Source organism: Oculina patagonica, chromosome 5, assembly GCF_052425735.1.
Source record: "Oculina patagonica isolate OP01 chromosome 5, crgOcupat, whole genome shotgun sequence".
Lineage (NCBI taxonomy): Eukaryota > Metazoa > Cnidaria > Anthozoa > Scleractinia > Oculinidae > Oculina > Oculina patagonica.
In genome coordinates this window covers 18,776,422-18,798,481 of record NC_135762.1, presented here as the reverse complement: position 1 = coordinate 18,798,481, position 22,060 = coordinate 18,776,422, and the positions used below count along the sequence as shown (strand labels likewise).

Below are 22,060 nucleotides of genomic sequence, written 5' to 3'. Positions count from 1 at the left end.
GCTGCCACCATGTTACAATTCGTGTTCTAAATGGGACACGCACACTAGCATGGGATGAACGAAGTGTCTTTATTTAGGCAAAGGCCTCATTATATGATGTTTCACACGTCATTTGCTTATCTCGAGATTACATCTTGTAACAGTTTCTTGCATAGAATAACTGTTAGGAAGAAAGAACTCAAACGTTACCATCTAGCCAAAGACGACAAATGTATTTTTTTTTCTAGTTCGGACTCAATTGAACATACCTTTATTGACTGTAATGATTCTGCAATCTTTTATTCACAAATTTTACCTTGGTTTATCAAGATACTGCGATCATTCTATCCAATAAACAAATTGCTCTTCATGACATATCGCATCTGTCTGAAGTGCTTTCCAGTCCCATAAAGCGCAGATTAGACTTGCTCATTACCTTGGCCAAACAATATATTTATGCTTCTAAATGTCTTGAGAAAAAACTCTCTGTCAATGAATTCATGAATAAAGTCACTGTTCAATGGAAATTAGAAAACTGCTCTCATATTCAAACAATGACTGAATAATTTTTTCCGGTAACTTATTACACAATTAATAAAAAATAGATAACTTTGCTCGCACTAAAAATTAAAAATAATAACATAGTTGTAATATGTTCAAATATTAATCTAATGCATAGCCCTCATATTACTTTATTTCCGACATATATTCCCTTTATTTGTCTCTGTATCATTTTGTATATATTACATGACAAGTGTAAAATAAGTGTAAGTTATTTTATCTTAAGTTTTGTATGCAATTGGTCTGTAAGTAGCTGTATTGTTTACTTTTTTGTGATGTATTTCTTTGTGTGTGATGCAATAAAAAAAATTTGAAAAAAAACATTAACACATGATTGAGAAACGTTCTAATACGCCTGATGTTGAACAAGTGAAAGACCGCTGTTTAGGTTCATCTGCGCGTCGATGAATCGTCCCTTGATGTCATCATTGCAGTTTTCCAAGGCTGTTAACACTTTGGATTGCTCAGTGCTTCAATCTGGTTTAAAAAAGATCTTAAGTTCAATATTATTTGCATAAGCATGTCTGTCTGGCAGATGATGTTCCAGTACGCTAAATAGTTTGCTTGTCTGCATAATTATTCGTTTTTTCACAGTGTTCAATTTATTCTGCCTGCTCTTAAAAGAATTGCCTGGTGATACTCCTTGATATCTTGCTTTTCTACGGTTGTTTAACTTATCTTAAGTAGAGATATCTCGAAAAAATCGGCCTTGATTGCGGCTTTGAGAACACTGATCGCTTGTTGCACGATTTTAAAAAAAGGACTACAATAAGATCAAGTTTTATTTTACCCTGGAATCTGTAACTTGCTCCTGAATTGTTAACTTTCTATTTCAATTAACGTTGCAAGATGAAAGCTTTAAGCTTGAAGTAGAGTGTTGCTACACGCTTTGAATGTTAATGTGATATAACGGCTATGCAAACATGATGTCACACATTTTCTTTTTTTCAGACTAGAGGAAACAAGATACTTTTAGACACACCAAATATTAGAACCGTTTTCAAAACTCAGCGAAAGAAAAAGTACAGAAAAGCGGCCTCGTAAGAGGAAAAACAAATACTTCACTTGCAAAAATACAAGCTGGTAGATTTCATCTGCACCAATATGCAAAACTTCAATGAACACCCAGACCACTATCTTGTCGCACTAATAGGCTCGACGCTTTCTTTGGAAAACCTAAAGCTGTATACTGTCAATAGTGCTACTGTTCTCTTTTTGGTTTACTTACTCTTTTTCATGGTGTCATGAGTAGGTTGCTTATTATAGCCATAGTTTAAAAGAACCAATTTACGGTGTCTCTGATACAAGACATAGTTTTATACATGACATAGTAGTTATGCTTTGGTGATAATCTGAAGATCTGCTATTTTATGACTGCCAGAATAATATATCTCCACCAAATCCTTTAATCGTAGAAAAAAAACGTAATGAAGAAACTGGTAGGATTTAATGGTCATGGTGGGTTGCAAATGCTTCGTTGCCACTTTTGATAGCAGTAGCATTAATTTGTGTCTTTTGTTTCACACAGTTGTTCAAGTAACATCTCTGCCCTCGCCTACATCCTAGCCTTTGCTGGTATTCTCAAAGCCGACAGCAACAGAAGTTCTGCCATGAAAGCATCATCAATCCTTTCGGCTTCTGGCAATAATCTGGACATTTCTTGAAGGCTAACTCCTTGGAGGTTGTGAAAATCTCATTCTTGTTCAATAAAGTAACTACTTGAGGTTGTGGTTGTTTTTCTTTTTTAGGTACGTAAATTCGTAATACTCAGTCTAGTGTGGGAAGCTGTTATGGTAAACATACAATAAAAAAAAACGAATCGACGTTTTAAAGATTTGTACATCATTTTCAAGAGTGACACCTCGATGTAAATTAGGGAATATGCGCGCGAGTGGCGAAGCCGCAACAAAGAAGCGAATCGGCGAGCAGAATTTTAAAGTACAAAAGTTGTTACGGGAACTCAAATTCGGTTTTGAGTGTGAGTGATGATGCGGGTGTGTTCCTATTGTGAGTTCAGTAAAGTGGGTTCACCAGTTCACAAAATGGCCAGCAGTCACCAACAACTACCAATATAACCGCCAACAACCACCAACAGCCGCCAATAACCAACAACAACTGCCAACAACCAACAAAACCGCCAATAACTGCCAATAACCGCCAACAAGCACCAGGCAAACCACATCTTACCGCCAGTAACCAACTACTGCCAACAAAACCGTCAATAACCTGCCAACAACCACCAGTAATTGCCAGCAACCCCCAGTAACTGCCAACAATCACCAGTATAGGTGCCCAAGTAACATATTTATGAAGCGATTTGTTTGCTGTGCCTACTTTACGTAGAACTTCTAGTTTCGTTTTCAGTCTGAAAAGAAAGCAATCAAAGCTCAGCGTGTCGTCGCAGAAGAAAGTAGTTAAGCACTCGCTCGTTGCTAGTGTTTTGGTGCCAGCAAATAAAATCGTGCTTTCCGATGAAGTTATTTTTTTCAAGAACTTTTTTGCGCCACCATTGAGTAAACTGCTCCCAAAAGAGTGACGATTCCCTACATAATAATATACATCAAAAAATTTCTCGAATCTGATTTGCTTAGAGAAATGCAGTTTTTAGGAAATTCGATGCAGAAATGACGAAATTCAGTGCAAAAAAAAAGAAACAAACGCGGCATTCTGATTGGTTAATAAACAAAGGCAGCCAGGGGGCCAATCAAACGCTTCCACGCGATTTGAATGGCGCGAAGTTTGGATCTGCTTCGAGATGCTAGTGAAAAAAATGGCTGGCGTTTTGAGCACAGTAGAGGACCAGAAGACAGCTTTCAATACCATAGCACTGAAAAGCACTGGTTGTTCAGTGCTTTTCAGTTTGTTTCGGTTTGCAGATAGTTTCCGGAACATCCTTTACTGAACGACTGTGGTCTTTGGTGTCAACGAGCCTGTTTAAAATAAAAAAAACGAATTATAATACTCCCATTTAGACGAACGCAGTACAAACTTTAAGTCAACTTACCATAATAACAGCCACAGAGACCGACCACAGAGAAAAAAAAGAAGAGTCAGCAATATTAAAATGATGTAAGTGACCGATATTGTTATATTGAACGATTCTATGAATATGGCAAATGAAATATGTTTTTGAAGACAAATTTCAAATGAATATCATCTGGCCTATAACACGGAGCACCATTCTTTCTTAACTAAACATAGGCACGCTAGGCGTGCAGGAGTTATTTTTTCAATTTATGGAGTGGCTTGGGGTGAAACTGGGTGATTGTCCTGTTGGGATGGTTTATGCCATGGGTTGAGCTATTTGTGTATGGCGCCCCACGGAGTCACTTTTTTGCACAAAGTTTGCTTGCAAAGAAAATAATTTTTACATGCATTTTGATACATCAGAACTGTTTTATTTAATGCGGAAATTTTCATCATTTAATTAAAAAACAAAACTAATTCAATTGTCAAAATGTCACAAAATGGCACGTTCTTATTCTGTTTAAAGCGGTTATTTTGTTGCTAGCTTTGTAGCAACCGTAACGGGTTACTTTTGTTTGTTACGGAATACTTTTGGCTTTTTGCCAAACACTGTAAGATGATACCGTTGTTTTTCTCACTTTTGTAACATGATACCTGTGTTTTTTTAAAACGAACGTAACACGATACCCTTTTTTTTCTCGAAAAAGCCACGTCTCCATAAAGACATTGAACGAAAAGTACTATAATAAACGAAGTAATAAACGAATCAAATAAAAAACCACTCTCTTCTGAAAAGTTCTTTAAAGCGCAGTACACCTGGAGTATTTGTTTCCTGTCAAAACTGTTCAACAAAGATTTTCGTTCATTCACAACGTAAATTCTATTCAACAAAGTTGTCACGAAATGGCACGCTCTTATTCTGTTTTTGCTATCGATCGTAGTTGCTTTTAACAGTAAAGTTACTTGTACCGGTTCAATGTTTGAACGAAATGTTAAATGTTTGAACGAAATGTTTTACAGTTGATTTCATTTTACTTTGGCCGCCCGCTTTGCGAAGTTTGTTGGGAAATTGGAAACTTTGTTATGAAGTTGCCAATAACGGTGCGAGTTTGCGAATCAAATTGCAAACATCGATACAAATTTCCCGACTTCGGCCCGACTGAACTTTCCAAGTTTGGTAGTTGAGGAGAAACAAGACATGTTGCTCGAAAGTCATGGCGATTTCTGAACTCGAAGATTTTAGAACTTGTCAAGGAAAGTAGCTTGAAGTGCAAGACAACGTTTCGCATCAGCGATCACGCAAGTGATTTGCCGATAAATAAATATCATGCATGTAGAAATTTGGTCAAATTGCAACTGTTTTGTATGAAAACACATATTTAACGATTTCTGTGAGGCATAATCTTCACTGTCTTCAATTTCAAGTCTTCTGCGTTTGTAAACCGGATGAAACTGGATGGTTTGCTCATATGTAAAATTGATTTTAATCGAAGCCGACGCGACGCTACGCGACAGGGAAGACTAATTTGTTCGAGACAACATGTTTACGGCTCGCTGAACATTAACGTATTTTATTTTTATGACATTTGTTTCCAACAGTTTAGCGTAGCAAAGCCCTTTTTGATAACATAACTACAGAAGGATTTAATAAATTCGGGCCGAAGTTGGGAACTTTGTATCGAAGCTCACAATTTGATTCGCAAACTACGAATACGTTTCAAATCCATGATAATTCACAACTCACCAATTAATCTTTCAACGAAAACGAACTGCAACACGCTGCGACACATAATTTCGTCAGATTACTTCGCCTTTATAAACTGCAATTTGATTGGTTCTGATAGTACCTGAAATCTGATTGGTGTGACAAACAAACATACTTCACTGACCCACTGAGTCACGGAACATCGCGCCGACTAAAGAGCTATTTTGAAAAAATAACTCAATAACTCTTACCATAAACTACTTCTTGTGTAAGTCGTAGGTCGATGACGTCATTAGTCACGTGACTTTGCTCAGAAGTTAATTTTTGCTCACTGTGATGAAAATAGTTTGTTACTGAAAAAGCAGTCATTGCAGTTTGAAGCACATTGGTGTGAGGCATTTCGGACTGCCCAGGTACCGAACAAAATATAAATATTAAGGGGGCTATGTACAATTTTCAAAAAATGGGAGTCTGGGTACAAGTTCGTATCTGGCGTTGCATTAAATGTGAGGAAACAAGAAAGTACATGTTGGTAGATACTTATATGTGAAGTACTATTCAATCAATCCCATTGTTATGACGTCATCGGTCACGTGGCCAGAACGGATCGCATTTTTAAATTCGCTTGAAAACTGTACTAGAACCTCTCTCTTAGGATCTTTTTGAGCGAAGTTGTAGTTTTTTAAATAGTGCATTTAAAAATGGCCATTATTACTTTTTCCTGAAAAAGTACGGCAGTAAAAAATACAATTGAAAAGTTTGTTGGCTTCCTACTCAACGACCATTTGCATTTGAAATAAAAGAAAAATTTGCCAAAGGCTTGAGAGTATGCTCTTTATGATAGCGTTGTCAGTTTCTTTTCATTTTAATTGCTTTTGGCGAGGATGGATGTTATTTATTTCAGACGAAAGGAGTGGGCCTGGGGAGAAGTTAGCGGATTCCCTGTGGTCCGTATTGCGGGCTCACTAGAGCATTTTCAAAATGGCGGGGATAGCGATCGAATGAAGTGATTTTGAGTTATATAGGATAGTTTTGTCGATGTTCTTTCTTCTTGACGCGATCACGAGTCCCCAAACAAAGGGTATGCAATATCCTTTATTTGTATTCCCGATAAAGAAGAATATGGAATGAGGAGAAACGGTGGAAGCTTTTCGCAAACATTTCTAACAGAAACTTTATACAGTGACCTTAGGTAAGCGTTTCTCATTGTACTATAATTTTATTTTGAAGACTGGCTTAAGCCTATGTCTTCTGCGTTTATGTGAAGATTTATATAAGCGCTAAAGATAAAATCGTGCTAAAACGTAGCTAACTGGAATTAAAGCCGAGCTCGGCGATAAAGAAATAGATCTTGTAGATTTTGAGGCGATATTATCATAGTAATGTCACTCAGTTCGTCGAGGCATGTAATTGTTATTCGTCTGAATGTTAAGCTACTTCAAATTAATAAGAATCGCATCCTTTTATTATTTATACGTGAGGAAATGTTTGTCAAAATATTGACCAAGTGGTCATTTTAGGCGGCAAAGAAAAATTATATTTGCCTCTTTGGGAATGTGTGATAATTAAATGAGACCATTTCTTAAATTTAAATTTGTATCTTTCCATAATGTGTATTGTACTGCCAGACAGAGATTTACGTTTCTTTTGCATTTTGTGGTATACAGGTAATTTGTGGGATTAATAGAATGCCTAATGTGCAAAAAGGATTTACAGAATTCAGAACTGAGGACTAATTCTGAATTACTGGTAAGTTAAACTATGGATTATAACAAGTTCAAATAGTTATTGATCTCTTCAGCCAATCTCAGCAATTCCCATCCTCCTCTCTACACACATTTATTACCTGAGACATTTAAGATCTAGTTTTTGACCAGACATTTGCCTACTTTATAAAAAAGCTGTTTGACATTTTTAAAGGCATGTATTTTCAGTTGTTGGATGGCCTCCAGTAGCATTTTAAACTACAGCTAGCAATGTAAAAAATTCAAATGAAGCCTGACATTTTTTCTGCAATTTATGATTAATGAAAGAAAGGGTGCCAAGAAAATTGATTTCTTCCTGGCCTGATCCAGGTAGACTGGGCAAGGTGAAACCATTATATATGCATTGCTTACCCAAAGTCCCATGTTCTCTGGAAAGGTCAACATCAAAAAATAAAAATCCATAAATGTTATTTGGCTATCTAGCAAGTGGAAAAAATTATTGAAACCACTAGCCCAACATGAAAGCAGTCAGTTTTTTTCACGCACTGAAAAAGGCCATTTAATATACAGTCTGCATGCTGGAAAAATAGTCAAAATAGTCCTCTTAGTCAAAATGAACTCAAAAATACACATTGTTAATGTAATAAAATTGTCACATGATTGATTCCCCCATGTGGCCAGTTCAAACCGGAATATACTTTAGTGACATTTACAGCTATTTATGTAATATGAACATCCCAGAACCCAATAAGGCTACATGTACATGTGAATACTGACACTTATTTACATGTAAGTTTTGAAACCATTCTGGGGTTCATGACAAAAATATTTTGTTTCAAATTATAAAAGTAATGAAATTACAGAGAATTTACGAAATAATTATCGCAGACCATAAGTTAACTTCAGCACAGGCTAAAGTATCTTCAATAGTGTAATGGCAGTTTAATTATAATGTGTGGTTCCAAAAAATATCCATACCTACCCCAAGGATCTTCTTTGGTTTGGACCCTTCCGACCCCCTGGAACTTTCAGTTTAGCTTCATACTTTTTTTAAAAATTTTGGCTATTGCAACCTCCCTCCCCTTCGGAATTTCCATTGACCATCCTTGGAGTGAGTATGAAATTTTCTGGAACCACACAATGTAGGCATTTGTTTTGCCTCTTTGGGCATGTTTAATAAATGAGACCATTTCTTAACTTAAAATTTGTTCTTCCCATGATGTTTTATTGTATTGGTAAACATAGATTTACGTTTCCTTTGCATTTTGTGGTCTATAGGTAATTTTTGGGACTAATAGAATGCCTAATGTTTTGACAGGACATACTGGATTACTGTTCAGTGAATTAAACTACGGATTGTAACAAGTTCAGGTAGTTGTTGATCTCTTAGTTTTACACATACTGACAGTCAATTCTAGCAGTTTCCTTCCTTCTCTCTACACACATTCATTACCTGAGGCATTTAAGATCTGCTTTTTTACCAGACATTTATCTACTTTATAAAAAATCTGTTTGACATTTTTTAAGGCCTGCTTTTTCAGTTGTTGGATGACCTTCAGTAACATTTAAAGTAGCAAAGTAAAAATTCACGAGGCCTTGAACTTAGTAAGCAAGCAAGAAAACCCAGAGTACTATGTAGGCTAACCGGAATCTTATGTAGGCTAACTGGAATGGCTTGCATGGCTCACATGTTTCATGACACATAAGTGCCATACAAGCAAGAAATACCTAACTTTATTAAATAGCATAACCTCAAGCCACCTCAGCTAACTATACTCAGGTTAACTGGAGTACTGCTTAGGCTAACCAGGGAGCTTTTTAGGCTAACCAATGTGCTATTTAGGCTAACCAATGTGCTATTTATATATAGTGTAATGGCTCTCATGACTTGTTGGCTCGCACTTTGTCAATACCCAAGTTTTTTTTAAACTCATATTGAAATTAGCCAAGTAGTAGCTGTAAATTTGATTTAAATAAACTCCAGCTTAGTTTTTGTTGGCAACTTGCTCTACAAGAATACCAAACATAGATTTCTCTGACATAATGTTTTGAAATGAACAGATTACAAAAATTCAGCTTTAGGGTCCAAAACATTTTGAAAGATTATTAAAATAATCTGACATTTTTCTTTAAACTCATATTGAAATTAGCCAAGTAGTAGCTGTAAATTTGATTTAAATAAACTCCAGCTTAGTTTTTGTTGGCAACTTGCTCTACAAGAATACCAAACATAGATTTCTCTGACATAATGTTTTGAAATGAACAGATTACAAAAATTCAGCTTTATGGTCCAAAACATTTTGAAAGATTATTAAAATAAACTGACATTTTTCTGCAATAATTAATGAAAGGAAGGGTGCAAAGAAAATTGATTTCTTCCTTGCCTGACCCAGGTAGACTGGGCAAGGTGAAACCATTATAAGCTTACCCAAAGTACCATGTTTCTTTCGAAACAACTACAACAAAAAATAAAAATCCATAAATGTCATTTGGCTATCTAGCAAGTGGAAAAAAATATTGGATCCACTAGCCCAACATAAAAGCAGCCAGTTTTTTCGCACACTGAAAAAGGTCATTTAATTTTAATATACAGTCTGCATGCTGGAAAACAGCAATTTCATCAAAAAATAGTTTTTTGTTTGTTTTGCTTCTATTTACAGGTGACTTGAAGACTTTGCAAGGGCATTCCTGTTAGTCAAAATGAACTCAAAAATACACAGTGTCAATGTAATAAAATTGTCACATGATTGATTCCCACATGTTGCCAGTTTAAACCTGAATATACTTTAGTGATATTTATGGCTTTTTATATAGTATGAACATCCCAGAACCCAATAAGGCTACATGTAAATGCTGACACTTAATTACATGTAAATTTTAAAACCATTCTGAGGTTCATGACAAAAAATTTGTGTTTCAATAAAAACATGTAAAAATAATGAAATAACAGAGAATTTGCATAATTATTATCGTAGACCATAAATTTTACTCCAGGTTAAGTTAATAATGTGTCAAGTTTTTTGCAGCACAGGCTTGGTTCCACAGGGTGTGGTTCCAAAAAATATCCATACCTCCCCCAAGGATGGTTCTTTGGTTTGGACCCTCCCACCCCCTGGGATTTCCAGTTTAGCTTCATACTTTTAAAAATTTGTGCTATTGAGACCCCCATCCCCCTCGGAATTTCCAATGACCATCCTTTGGGTGGGTATGGATATTTTTTGGAACCGCACAATGTAGGCATTTGCTTATGAAAGTAAGCTGCAGATTGATCTGATTGATACACACTAATCTATTTTTACATTTACCTGTTTTCTATGGGCCAATAATTATATATTGTGTTTACCGGTTTAACTTGTAATAATAATAATAACAATAATAATAATAATAATAATAATAATAATAATAATAATAATAACTCCTTTTAGATTTTTAGTAAAGAGAATTGAACCCCTTTATAATAAGTGATTCCACGGCATGGTAGTCGTGATTGCCATAGCTTCCATTTCGCGGGAAAAGAGTGCCTGTTGCATCATTGTCCAAAAACCGCTGGCTACATCATGAATTGATCACTTTGCAAGTTGTGAGAGCATCACTACTTGGTGTCAGACCTCGTTTCTTCCCCCCCCTGTATTAAAGTTTACACTGCTAATTGAACAAATATTAATAACAATATACATGTATTTTTTAAAAAAATGTTGGGATTTTGGCCAGGACTAAATACATCTTTTTTCGTTTCATCAAGCAAGACTAGCCAGCCTCGTTTCCAAGCTAAGTCAATCACCTGACTCTCATTAACAAATATAAACAATTCGCTGGGTTCAGGGCTGTGTAGCAAGTATATCCCCTGAGTTAGGTCTCCCCTCCACCATATATCGAGCCTTTTTTAATGGGTAGCTTTCTAGCCTCGATTTCATACTGGAGCTATCACATGACCCTCATATATGGTAATAACTATTGTACGAGCTTGAAAGTTGTTTACTTTATAGTATTTCTGGCAAGTTTGGGTGAGTTTTCTCTAGAAGTTATGGCCACTTAGCTTTTCAGCCTCGTTGCCATGCTGGATCACACAGGTCATTTTAAAACATTCTATTAATAATCTCTTGGCGCTCTACAAAAATGTCAACAATATTTTTTGGTTCCTTATGGCCTACTTAACACTACTAGGCCACTGGCTTGCTTTCTTCTCAAAATGCCCACGCAAATACATAAGCTCCCAGACTATAAAACAACCCTGAGCTTGATTGGGGTGAATTTCACTCAGAACATCATTCCGTAGTTTAGCTTAAAACGCTTTAAATAGAGCGACTTGGAGCTCAGTCTTTATTTCCAGTGTCTTGCAAGCACAAGAGCATTGAATCGCGGCCTTTGTTTTGGTGGTGCTTTTCATACGTTGGAGGCGCACGACTGATGCCGCTTTGTGACGCAAGCGTGACATGTCAGCAGCAGGAAAAAAGAATAAGATGGCGGGTGTTTTAAATAAACAGTTCGCTGTGTACTAGCTTCTGTGCGGCAGCCTCGTGGCTGAAGGACATCATTAAGTCCAGAAGCCCTCGAGCGAGTCACCAACATTCTTCGAAGAACTAAGGGATGTTTTCGCTTTCGTTTTGCACAACAGCGCTGCGTGAGCGCTCTGAGAAAAAGTTCTCGAACGAAGTCAAATGGAGCCAGGTGGAAAGTCTTTGGCAGGTTTCTTCTCAGCAACTGTGCCAGCGTGAGTTTTGAGTCTCCGCCAGGGTGCTGCGGCGTCAGAACGTTTCTTCCCCAGAAGGAAAACCATTTGCAGCCGATTTCAAGGCGTTTGCTCGCAAAAAAAGTTCAGCTCATTATTTGACCTGGGCTTACCAAATAGCGGCCTGTATACAACATTGCGCCAAAACGTTCAGAAAGTCCTGCAAACGTTTCTTTCCCAGAAGGAAAACCATTTGCAGCCGATTTCAAGGCGTTTGCTCGCAAAAAAAGGTTCACCCAATTGTGGCCTGTAGCAAAATCCCACCAAAACTTTCATGGGGAAAAGCGACGGCCATAAAGCTAAACTTTTTTTGGGAGCAAACGCCTTGAGAATGGCCGCAAACGGTTTTCCCGCTGGGGGAGAAAAGTTTGTAGGCTTTTCTGAACGTTTTGGCAGGATTCGCTACAGGCCCTCATTTGGTGAGCCCAGGTCAAATTATAAGCTAAACTTTTTTTGCGAGCAAACGCCTTCAAAACGGTTCCAAACGGTTTTCCCCGTGGAGGAGAAACGTTTGCAGCCCTTTCTAAAAGTTTAGGCGGGATTTTGCTACAGGCCGCCATTTTGTGAGCCCAGGTCAAATAATGAGCTGAACTTTTTTGGCGAGCAAACGCCTTAAAATCGGCTGCAAATGGTTTTCCTTCTGGAAAAGAAACGTTTGCAGGCCTTTCTGATCGTTTTGGCACGATTTTGCTACAGGCCGAATCCAGGTCAAATTATGAGCTTACCTCCTTTTGCGAGCTAACGCTTTTAAAACGGTTCCAAACGGTATTTCCTGTGGAGGAGAAACGTTTGCAGCTCTTTCCAAAAGTTTTGGCACAATGTTGCTACAGGCCGCAATTTGGTGAGCCCATGTCAAATTATGAGCTGAACTTATTTGGGGGACAAACGCCATGAAAACGGTTGCAAACGGTTTTCTCTATGGAGGAAAAACGTTTGCAGGCCATTCTGAACGTTTTGGTGCGATTTTGCTACAGGCCGTCATGAAAGCAGGTCAAATTATTAGATAAACTTTTTTTGCGAGCAAACGCCTTGAAAACGGCTTCAAACGGTTTTCCCGCTGGGGGAGAATAGTTTGCAGGCCTTTCTGAAAGTTTGGCGAGATTTTGCTATAGGCCGCCATTTGGTGAACCCAGGTCAAATTATGAGCTGAATTTTTTTTGCGAGGAAACGCCTTGAAAACGGCTGCAAACGGTTTTCGCGCTGGGAGAGAAATGTATGCCGGCCATTCTGAACGTTTGGGCGCGATTTTGCAACAGGCCTTTCTGAAAGTTTTGGCGCGATTTTGCTACAGGCCGCCATTTGGTGAGCCAGGTTAGAAAACGCCTTCAAAACCGCCGAAAAGGGTTTTCCCTTTTGCTATAGACTTTTTTGGTGAGCCCAGGTCAAATTATGAGCTAAACTTTTTTTGCAAGCTAACGCTTTGAAAACGTTTCTAAACGGTTTTCCCCCTGGAGGAGAAACGTTTGCATCCCTTTCTGAAAGTATTGGCGGGATTTTGCTACAGGCCACCATTTGGTAAGCCCAGGTCAAATTATGAGCTGAACTTTTTTGCGAGGAAACGGCTTGAAAACGGCCACAAGCGGTTTTCCCTCTGGGGGAGAAACGTTTGGAGGCCTTTCTGAACGCTTTGGCGCGATTTTCCACAGGCCGCCAGAAATACTAAGTTAACAACACTCAAGCTAGTAGAATAGTTATTACCATATATGACGGTTACGTGATAGCTCCAGCATGAAATCGAGGCTAGAAAGCTACCCATTAAAAAAGGCTCGATATATATGGTGGAGGCGAGACCTAACTCAGGGATATAGTTGCTAGACAGCCCTGAACCCAGCAAATTGTTTATATTTATTAATGAGAGTCACATGATTGACTTAGCATGAAAATGAGGCTGGCTAGTCTTGCTTGATGAAACGAAAAAATGTATTTAGTCCTGGCCAAATTCCCAATTTTTTTTTTTTTAAAATACATGTATATTGTTATTAATATTCGTTCAATTGGCAGTGTAAACTTTAATACAGGGGGAGGAAGAAACGAGGTCTGGCACCAAGTAGTGATGCTCTCACAACTTGCAAAGCGATCAATTCACGATGTAGCCAGCGGTTTTTGGACGATGATGCAACAGGCAATCTTGGAAGCTATGGCAATCACGACTACCATGCCGTGGAATCACTTACTACGCTTATCAGTTGAGTATGCACCGAGGGAAGTTTCGCGCCCAAGTTTTACCGTTAAAACTCTGCTGTTGTCAGGGGCGACAGAACTAGTTTCCATTGGAAACATCTCGTGCTATTGACGTCATCAGTCTGCTGTGCGCGCGAAACCGAACTTCCAGATTCGAGAAAGATGGCGGAGTATCAGGTGAAAGTGGAATATACTGGAGCACAAAGATCGGAAGAACAAAAATGGATCAGTTTTATGGTGCCAACAGCCTTTGTGAACTCAGGCCATTACTCTTTTCAGACACTGGTGCAAGACATAACGGGTCGATGCCCAAGTCTGAACTTCCTGCATGAATATAATATGAGAATCCGGTACTTAGACGACGAGGATAATTGGATCAATCTAAACAACAACGACGAGCGAGGCTTTCAGGAATTTTGGCAGAGCGCAAGAACTGTTCCAGAAAGAGAATTTAAAAGAATTAAACTGAAGGCTGGGGTTCTCGGTTCCCCAGTTCAAGCTGGCCCGTCTCGAGCGAGTTCATCAAGCACTAAAGTCCGGTATGATACGAGCACATCTTCATTCATGCCGTCACCTGCTGCTGAAACATGTACAGGGAACAGTTTCAAGTTTGTAAACACTATTCCTGCACAAAACGCTGCGCTGTCAGGCACAGACCTTAACCCTGTGGATCGGATGCTATCGAAAAAACTTGCAAGTGTTGAAAGTGCGACAAAGGCGTTAGAAAATGCCAAAGTCCAAAAGGACAACTTTGAAAGGGAATTATCAAAAGCAGAGTTACATAACTCCGGTCCTCTTTCCGTCTGTGGGAAATGCCATTTGAAGATAGGTCACACTAGGAGAAACTGTGATGGAGACGATTGTTCATCCGTAATGTTGTGTGGAATTATTGATAAGCATCCCACTGACAAAGCTGCAAGACGAAAGTTATCACAGCAGGTAACTAAATGCGAGACTGAATTAGCAAATCTCCAAAGCGACTACAACAACAAACTTAAAGCTTACAAATGTGTTGAAGATTCCTTTGCTAGAAAGATTGAGGCTGATATCGTCGCTTCTGAGCCAGATAGATACATTGTTAACGGTGTAAAAAACTGGGCGCTTCTCAATAAACACATAGCGCTACTTCAGAAGAAATGCAACGGAAAGCTACCTCCAAGGCACAGTATAACGCAGTTATTGAGAGAAGCAGTCCAAGAACACGAAATGAAATCGTCACACCAACCTCACAACAGGGAAAGATTTGTGAACCCAAAGAAGCGAGTTTTGGAGGAAGAATATTCCATCAAATTTCCTCGACGCAGTTCATCGGCTGCAAATACTTCCTCCACGTTTTTAAGTTCGCCATTTTTGTCAGAGATGGAAGAATCTGATTTCAGACTAGCAGTTCGTCTGCAAGAGGAATTCAATAACGAACAATCAAGCGATGTATTGGCGACAGCTGATTTTGTATCCCACTGTAGAGAAAATGATTACTCTGGCATGTATGTACCCGCTCAGGGCTGGAAATCACCTAGTGTCGAACCCGAATCATCTCAGAGAGAAGAGGATGCGGCGAATGCCCTCATAGAACTTCAACGAAAAAACAAATGATGTGCAAGAATATTGACCTTAACATGCATTATTTGTGAAACCCTAGCCTATGTTAAATCGTTATAAATGTTCAGGTCAGCTGTCAGGTTACGTTCTCGTTTTGTTGGTCGGAATTTGTTCACATTGCTTCCGATTGTTTACATTCCCGTCGCGGTTTATCGGGAATTTAAAATATCTTGTAGTACAACATCCAGATGTGTGAACGTTTGCGTTTTTATTTGTAACAACAGTTTCAATCTTTAAAAATTAAAATTAATTAAGTTAATTCACAGTAATTCAAGGACCCAAAACCGTGTTTATCAAAACAAACTTTTTCACATAGAAGACCGAATGGTTTCTGTTACTATTTTTAGCGACAACTTGTTTTGGAACCGATTCGCCGACAGCCTGAAGAAAGAAGACGCTTTTAATCAGCTTTCCTTGCTTTCTACTGACAAAAGTTATAAATTTGGCGAGTACTTCAATCGGCGAATTTACGGAAACAATGAAATAAGAATTTTCGGTAATAAAGTTGTCGCTAAAAATACCTCTTGTTTACAAAATGTTGAGTTCTTATCAGAAATATTTAATCCACTTTTTGAAGGTTTGAATTAAGTTGTTGTTGTAAGATACATGTGTAATTATTATTACACGAACGGAACTCATTTCAAAAAGGAAAAACATTGATTACAGACAGTTTTCACATCATTTATTAACCCTTTTACTAACTGAGACATCACTTGGGAAATTAAATCCTGTGACATCTGTTCTTAAAATACAGTAAATTTCAGGGTTGACAATAAACGGCACTAAAATGAAATCAATGGATTACAGTTTTGTGACTAGCAACTCTGCGGAAACAGTCAAAAACTAAATATTAATGTATGAAGTATATCTGAAAAAATTTACCATGTCATTTGAAGTTATGTAGTCTTGTGCTGCTTCGAATGCAGCAAGTTGAATGTTTTCGTTTGTGACTTCCCAAAGGTCATAACGCATCACGGTCCTCATTTTGTTAAAAACAAACTCAACTGGATTAAAATCAGGAGAGTATGTTGGGGTGTAGACAAGTTCAATGTTTCGATCATTCAGCCACTCCTGTAATGCTTCCCCACCTGCAAAATGGTGAGTAGCACAGTTGTCCATCACGAGTATGTCTCCTACTTCAAGCGCCGGTCTTCCTGTTTCCATGTTGGCTGCGTTTCCAGCCTCACCGAAAAACCGAAGAAATTCGATGGTATCCGATGCACCTTGCACTGTATTCATATATTCTACCCCGTGTAATCCAGCTAAAAGATTAACTGTTATATTAGGTGAATCGTGATAACGCAAGAGTTCTATGCATCTTTCTCCAACTGGTGCGTGACCATACAATCGCTTACCGTGGAAAGGTAATTTTAAACCACATTCGTCGAAGAACTTGAGCTTAAAGGGATCTTTGGTATGAAGGTAATCAATGAACATTTGAGTGTATGCCATATTTTCTACACTAAATCTTTCTTGGGCAACAGTGCTAATTTTTTTCCTTGAATATTTCAAACCAGACAACATATTGTTGTTCAATGCACGCGAAATCGCAGAAATGGAAGTTCCATTTGGAATGTCACCAAATTCGTTCAAACCGTCGTAAATTTCCCTTAGTGATGAAGTCGGCCTTTCTCTTTTGACAGTCTCAATAAACTGCAAGTCACCTTGAGTTAAATTAGAGGTGTTTCCTCCTCCATGCCGCCGTGGTTCAATGGTACGTTCAGTGTGTAGACGCTGCCACACGTTTTTCACAGTATTTTTACTGACTTTGAAAGCGTTTGCCACATCCGAAAATTTACCAGGAAAGTAGCCGGTATTAATATCGCCACCATTCCTAACTATTTCATCTACTAACGATGTTCGTAGATCACGCGAAAGTGCACAGCCCTTTATAAAGGTTCTGCCTTTCGAATTTAACCTCTCCATGTTTTTCGCACTTGTCAGTGAATCAACTTTCGCGCGAACGGGACTGCTGACGTCAATAGCACGAGATGTTTCCAATGGAAACTAGTTCTGTCGCCCCTGACAACAGCAGAATTTTAACGGTAAAACTTGGGCGCGAAACTTCCCTCGGTGCATACTCAACTGATAAGCGTAGTATTATAAAGGGGTTCAATTCTCTTTACTAAAAATCTAAAAGGAGTGTATTTCGTCATCATGGACAGCACACTCTCCATGGAACGGCCATGGCAATTTACCAGAAAAAGGACCCACAAGACTTTAAGCAGGAATTGAGGTAAGCAATCAAGCCATCATTTTTGGTTAAGAAAGAATGGTGCTCCGTGTTATAGGCCAGATGATATTCATTTGAAATTTGTCTTCAAAAACATATTTCATTGGCCATATTCATAGAATCGTTCAATATAACAATATCGGTCGCTTACATCATTTTAATATTGCTGACTCTTCTTTTTTGTCTCTGTGGTCGAGACTGCAATGGCATGTTAAAAGTATTCAGATGTCAGGTTGTTATTATGGTAAGTTGACTTTAAGTTTGTACTGCGTTCGTCTAAATGGGAGTATTATAATTCGTTTTTTTAAACAGGCTCGTTGACACCAAAGACCAGAGTCGTTCAGTAAAGGATGTTTCGGAAACTATCACAGCCTTGTTGGAATGCCCGAATCCTTGCCCGAAGCCAGCAAATCCAGTATTCCCTTCATTTGATGCCAATCAGCTTCCCATTACTGTCAGTTTGCAAGATTTCGTATGGCTCTTGACTCGTAACTTTTCCAGCCAGCGACAGGTAAGAGACCAGGTACCACAGGGTGAGAGGGATGGAAATGTTCAAGCAGAAACAGAAGAGTGTCCTGGAAGAACAGGAATTCCTGTGTGGTCAGCATTCAACTCTCTCATTGGTGATCCTATCGAAGTGACGAAGGTAGGCACCCCGCCACTGTTAGCTGCACCAGTCCACGAGTGGCCGACGCTGTCGACTCTTCTTATGAAAGCGCAGAATATTAACACAAGTGTTGTTGGTCGAGGCAGAAAAGCCGTCATCTCTCTGGATGTTGGACTTTATCAGCCAGTGAAAAAGCTCCAGATGGCAAGAAACGATCTTCAACATCTCATTCTCCGTCCAGGGGAATTGCACATTGTTATGGCACAATTGCGCACCATTGGCACATTAATCGAAGGCAGCGGTCTTGACATGTGCTGGATAGAGGCTGATGTCTACGGTACTTGACGGGAATCATGTCAAGCGAGGTGAAGTGGCACATGTCTTCAAGCGCTATTTGCGCTGCTACAGAAGGCATTCTTTCAGAGCTCTCAAGAAGATTCAAGGAGCATCGCAGATCTCTCACAAGAAGTTGCAGAAGCATGCACCCTAGCATCAAATGTTGAACTGAAGGAGGCAAACACTAAGCTATTAGAAGCTGTTGAGAACCAAGATCTTCTAAAGAAGATGGTAGAGTTTGACACAACACGAGATCAGCACCCATTGTTTAAGGTGACGAGAGAGTACATGCGTATGGTCATGGAGATGCTCCAGTTTATCAGAGGGAGATGCTCCAGTTTATCAGAGCAGTACGTACAGGTGATTGGAAACTTCACATTCAAACCCTTCAAGTCTTCACGAAATACTTTTTTTTGCACATGACCGCCTGAATTACGCCCGTATGATGCCATTGTATCTTGCAGAAATGGATTCCCTATCAACAACTGATCCAGCCGTCTATGCAGAATTCCTCTCGGGAAACTGGGTAAAAAACAAGAACTCCAGCATTCCATTCTGTGCACTTGGTGCAGATCACGGACTTGAGCATGTCAGTCGCTCGATGAAAGTAAGCGGGGGGCTGGTAGGAATCACCCTCGACCAAATTGCACGGACCAAGTTTTTTCTCATTGCCCCCGAAATAGCAAATCTTGCAGAGCAGGCAAAGGATATGGCAGGTGTAGCTCCCAAGATCCAAACTCGAGATCACAACCACACTACAGCTGTACTGTCCCGAGAAGACAAGAATGTCAAAGCATTGATAAAGACTATTGAGACCTTCACCAACCCTTTTGCTGAGGAAAGCTTGGATCTCTTCAACCTTGTGACCAACGTTATAATGACAGATAAAGTCAAAGAAGACTTGTGCAGCCAGACTGCCATAGGACAAACACTGTTTGATACGTTTGTGAAGGAGCGCATTCAGTCCGAGAAAGTCAACATTTGGTCGACAATGAAGAAGCAAAAGCTTTGTACATGTCCAATGTCATAGGAATGGACTGGCGTGCACAGACCTTTAGCTGCGAGAGGACCAGTCCCTTGTCGCCAGGATGATGATGGTATGCCGAAGAAGGAAAAAGAGGCAAGTAGGTCAGGATGCCGTCTACTATCGGATCACAGACACCGCCAGCATCTCAAAAGTGTCAATGAAGAAGCTTCTGTCTCACTCTTAGTCAAAGATGGAGCTAACAAAATACCTCGCAGAGAAGGCGATGAAGCATTTCAGGATACAGCGTGGAAGGCGCTTTGTTGTCGCGTGGGGTAGTGAATGCAAGGCAATTAACACACAAGAAGATCTTCAAAGCAACCAAGAAGAAGCGGACACCAAGATCATTCTTCACGCTGATGAGGCGACATCATATGGCGCTACAGAGATCCAAATCCACTCCCCTGACACTGATGTATTTGTTCTGGCATTCATACGGGAACCAGAGTTGTGTGGCAATGTTTCGTTTGTTACAGGGAAAGGGCGCAACCGCAGAACGATCATGCTAAAGCCAATAGTTCAAGCTCTCGGGGAAGCAAGAGCAGCTGCTCCTCCGGCGTTCCATGCACTTAGTGGAGCAGATAATACCGGATGTTTTTCAGGCCATGCAAAACCTTTGTGTTGGAAGGCATTTCTAAATGTCGAAGATGTTGTCAGAGAGATGGCAAAGCTGGGCACAACACTATCTGACGAGACCATGAAGGCTATTGAAAAGTTTGTATGCGAACTCTATGTTCCAAATACATCCCTTATCACAGTGAAAGATCTTCGACGGTGCTAATTTCGTAAGAAGGAAGCCCAATGAGAACGACTTCTACCAACCCAAGGTGCTCTACATCAAGCTGTTCTACGCGCCCATTATCAAGCTATTGTGTGGAATAACAATGTTGTTGCAAACCCTGATATTCTGTCTCCTGAAAACTATGGCTGGGAGACAAATGACAACAGATGGCTTCCAGTGATGACAAAGCTGCCACCAGCGCCAGAAGCTATCATTCAGCTAGTTAAATGCGGGTGCACGAGGCAGTGCACAAGCAACTGATGCCATTGTCATAGGAATGGACTAGCGTGCATAGACCTTTGTGCACGCTCTGATGAAGAAGATGAACCCTGCCAAAAAGTTTTTACTGAGGTGGTAGACGACAAATACAATGAGGAATAAACTGTGGCGAGATGTAAAGAAACCAAACTGATTTGCTTTCATGACAGTCAGCTCATCTATGTTGATATATTTCGCCGTAAAAGACTAGAACTGCCATCGATGTGGGGGATATGTAGAAAGTTACTAAGTGACCTTTCATGACCTCATGAAGATGAGTTTGATTTCAAGTGAAGAGTAAATAAATCATTTTGGAGTGAGAAGACACAGTGCTTCTCTTGTTTCTAAACTATGGGTATTTTCCTTTGTTCGACAAGCCTAATTCCTAATTGACTAAAAAGAATAACAGAAAACACATAGCCTTGACTGGTGGCGTGACTATCGATTGAATCAATCTGTACTATTTTTGTGGCTCCAACCATTTTTGTTTGTCGAATTTGAACGGGATGATATACATTTTTTCGTTTCAGCAAGCAAGACTTGCCAGCCTCGTTTCCATGCTAGGTAAATCACGTGACTCTCATTAATAAATATAAACAATTTGCTGGGTTCAGGGCTGCCTAGCAAGTATATCCTCTGAGTTAGGTCTCGCCTCCACCATATATTTCGTGCTTTTTTTGATGAGTAACTTTCTAGCCTCGATTTCATGCTGGAGCTATCACGTGACTCCAATATATTGCAATAACTATTGTACTAGTTTGAGTGTTAATTACTTAGTATTTCTGGCGAGTTTTCTCGAATTAGAAAGAAGTTATGGCCATTTAAAGCTTTTCAGCCTCGTTCCCATGCTGGATCACACAGGTCATTTTAAAACATTCTATTAATACTCTCTTGGTGCTCTACAAAAAATGTCAACAACATTTTCTGAGTTCCTGATGGACTACTCAACACTACTAGGCCACTGGCTTGCTTTCTTCTCAAAATGCCCACGGAAATACATAAGCTCCCAGACTATTGATGATGATGACAATAATGATGACAATGATGATGATGAAGATAACAATGTTGTTGGTGACAAGGTTGCTGCTGCTGATGATATTAACAATGTTTGTGACTGATGATATGGACAGTGTTGAGGATAATGACAAAGATGAGTGAAAATGACAATGTTCTACATTTTATGGTCATATCTTTTTCTTTTTTAACCTTAACGGCTTAATTATTTGTTGTCTTGATCAAGTGGTAGATATAGCAGGGGGTGCACTGGGTGCATGTGGATCCCTTTCAAACTGGTACAGAAAATTCATTGAACATTTAAGTGCATATTTGTTGTTAAAAATTTCATAAAACTGTGCCCGGAATTACATTCATTGATTCAATAAAGTTGCACTGCT

The 22,060-nt window shown here is 39.3% G+C and overlaps 1 protein-coding gene and 1 long non-coding RNA gene across 3 annotated transcripts; both read left to right on the top strand.

The window, feature by feature from the left end:
- The first annotated feature begins 4,429 nt into the window (after positions 1-4,429).
- On the top strand, positions 4,430-9,770 carry LOC144653139 (uncharacterized). 2 transcript variants are annotated; one of them, XR_013570686.1, is made up of 4 exons: positions 4,430-6,404; positions 6,880-6,961; positions 8,237-8,289; positions 9,579-9,770. It is a non-coding gene; the product is annotated as an uncharacterized LOC144653139 (long non-coding RNA). The 2 variants fall into 2 exon arrangements; XR_013570685.1 differs by lacking the exon at positions 4,430-6,404 and having other exon boundaries at positions 6,743-6,961.
- Positions 9,771-17,525: 7,755 nt separating this feature from the next.
- Positions 17,526-22,060, top strand: LOC144653132 (uncharacterized). The gene is made up of 2 exons (XM_078513055.1): positions 17,526-17,663; positions 17,973-22,060. The coding sequence occupies exons 1-2, from the start codon at positions 17,614-17,616 to the stop codon at positions 18,610-18,612; spliced, it is 690 nt and encodes a 229-aa protein (XP_078369181.1). The 5' UTR covers positions 17,526-17,613; the 3' UTR covers positions 18,613-22,060.

Coding starts and splice junctions, on each gene's coding strand:
- LOC144653132 (XM_078513055.1), top strand. CDS start 17,614: ATGGCAATTTACCAGAAAAAGGACCCACAAGACTTTAAGCAGGAATTG. Junction 17,664..17,972: donor GACTTTAAGCAGGAATTGAG/GTAAGCAATCAA, acceptor TTTTTTAAACAG/GCTCGTTGACACCAAAGACC.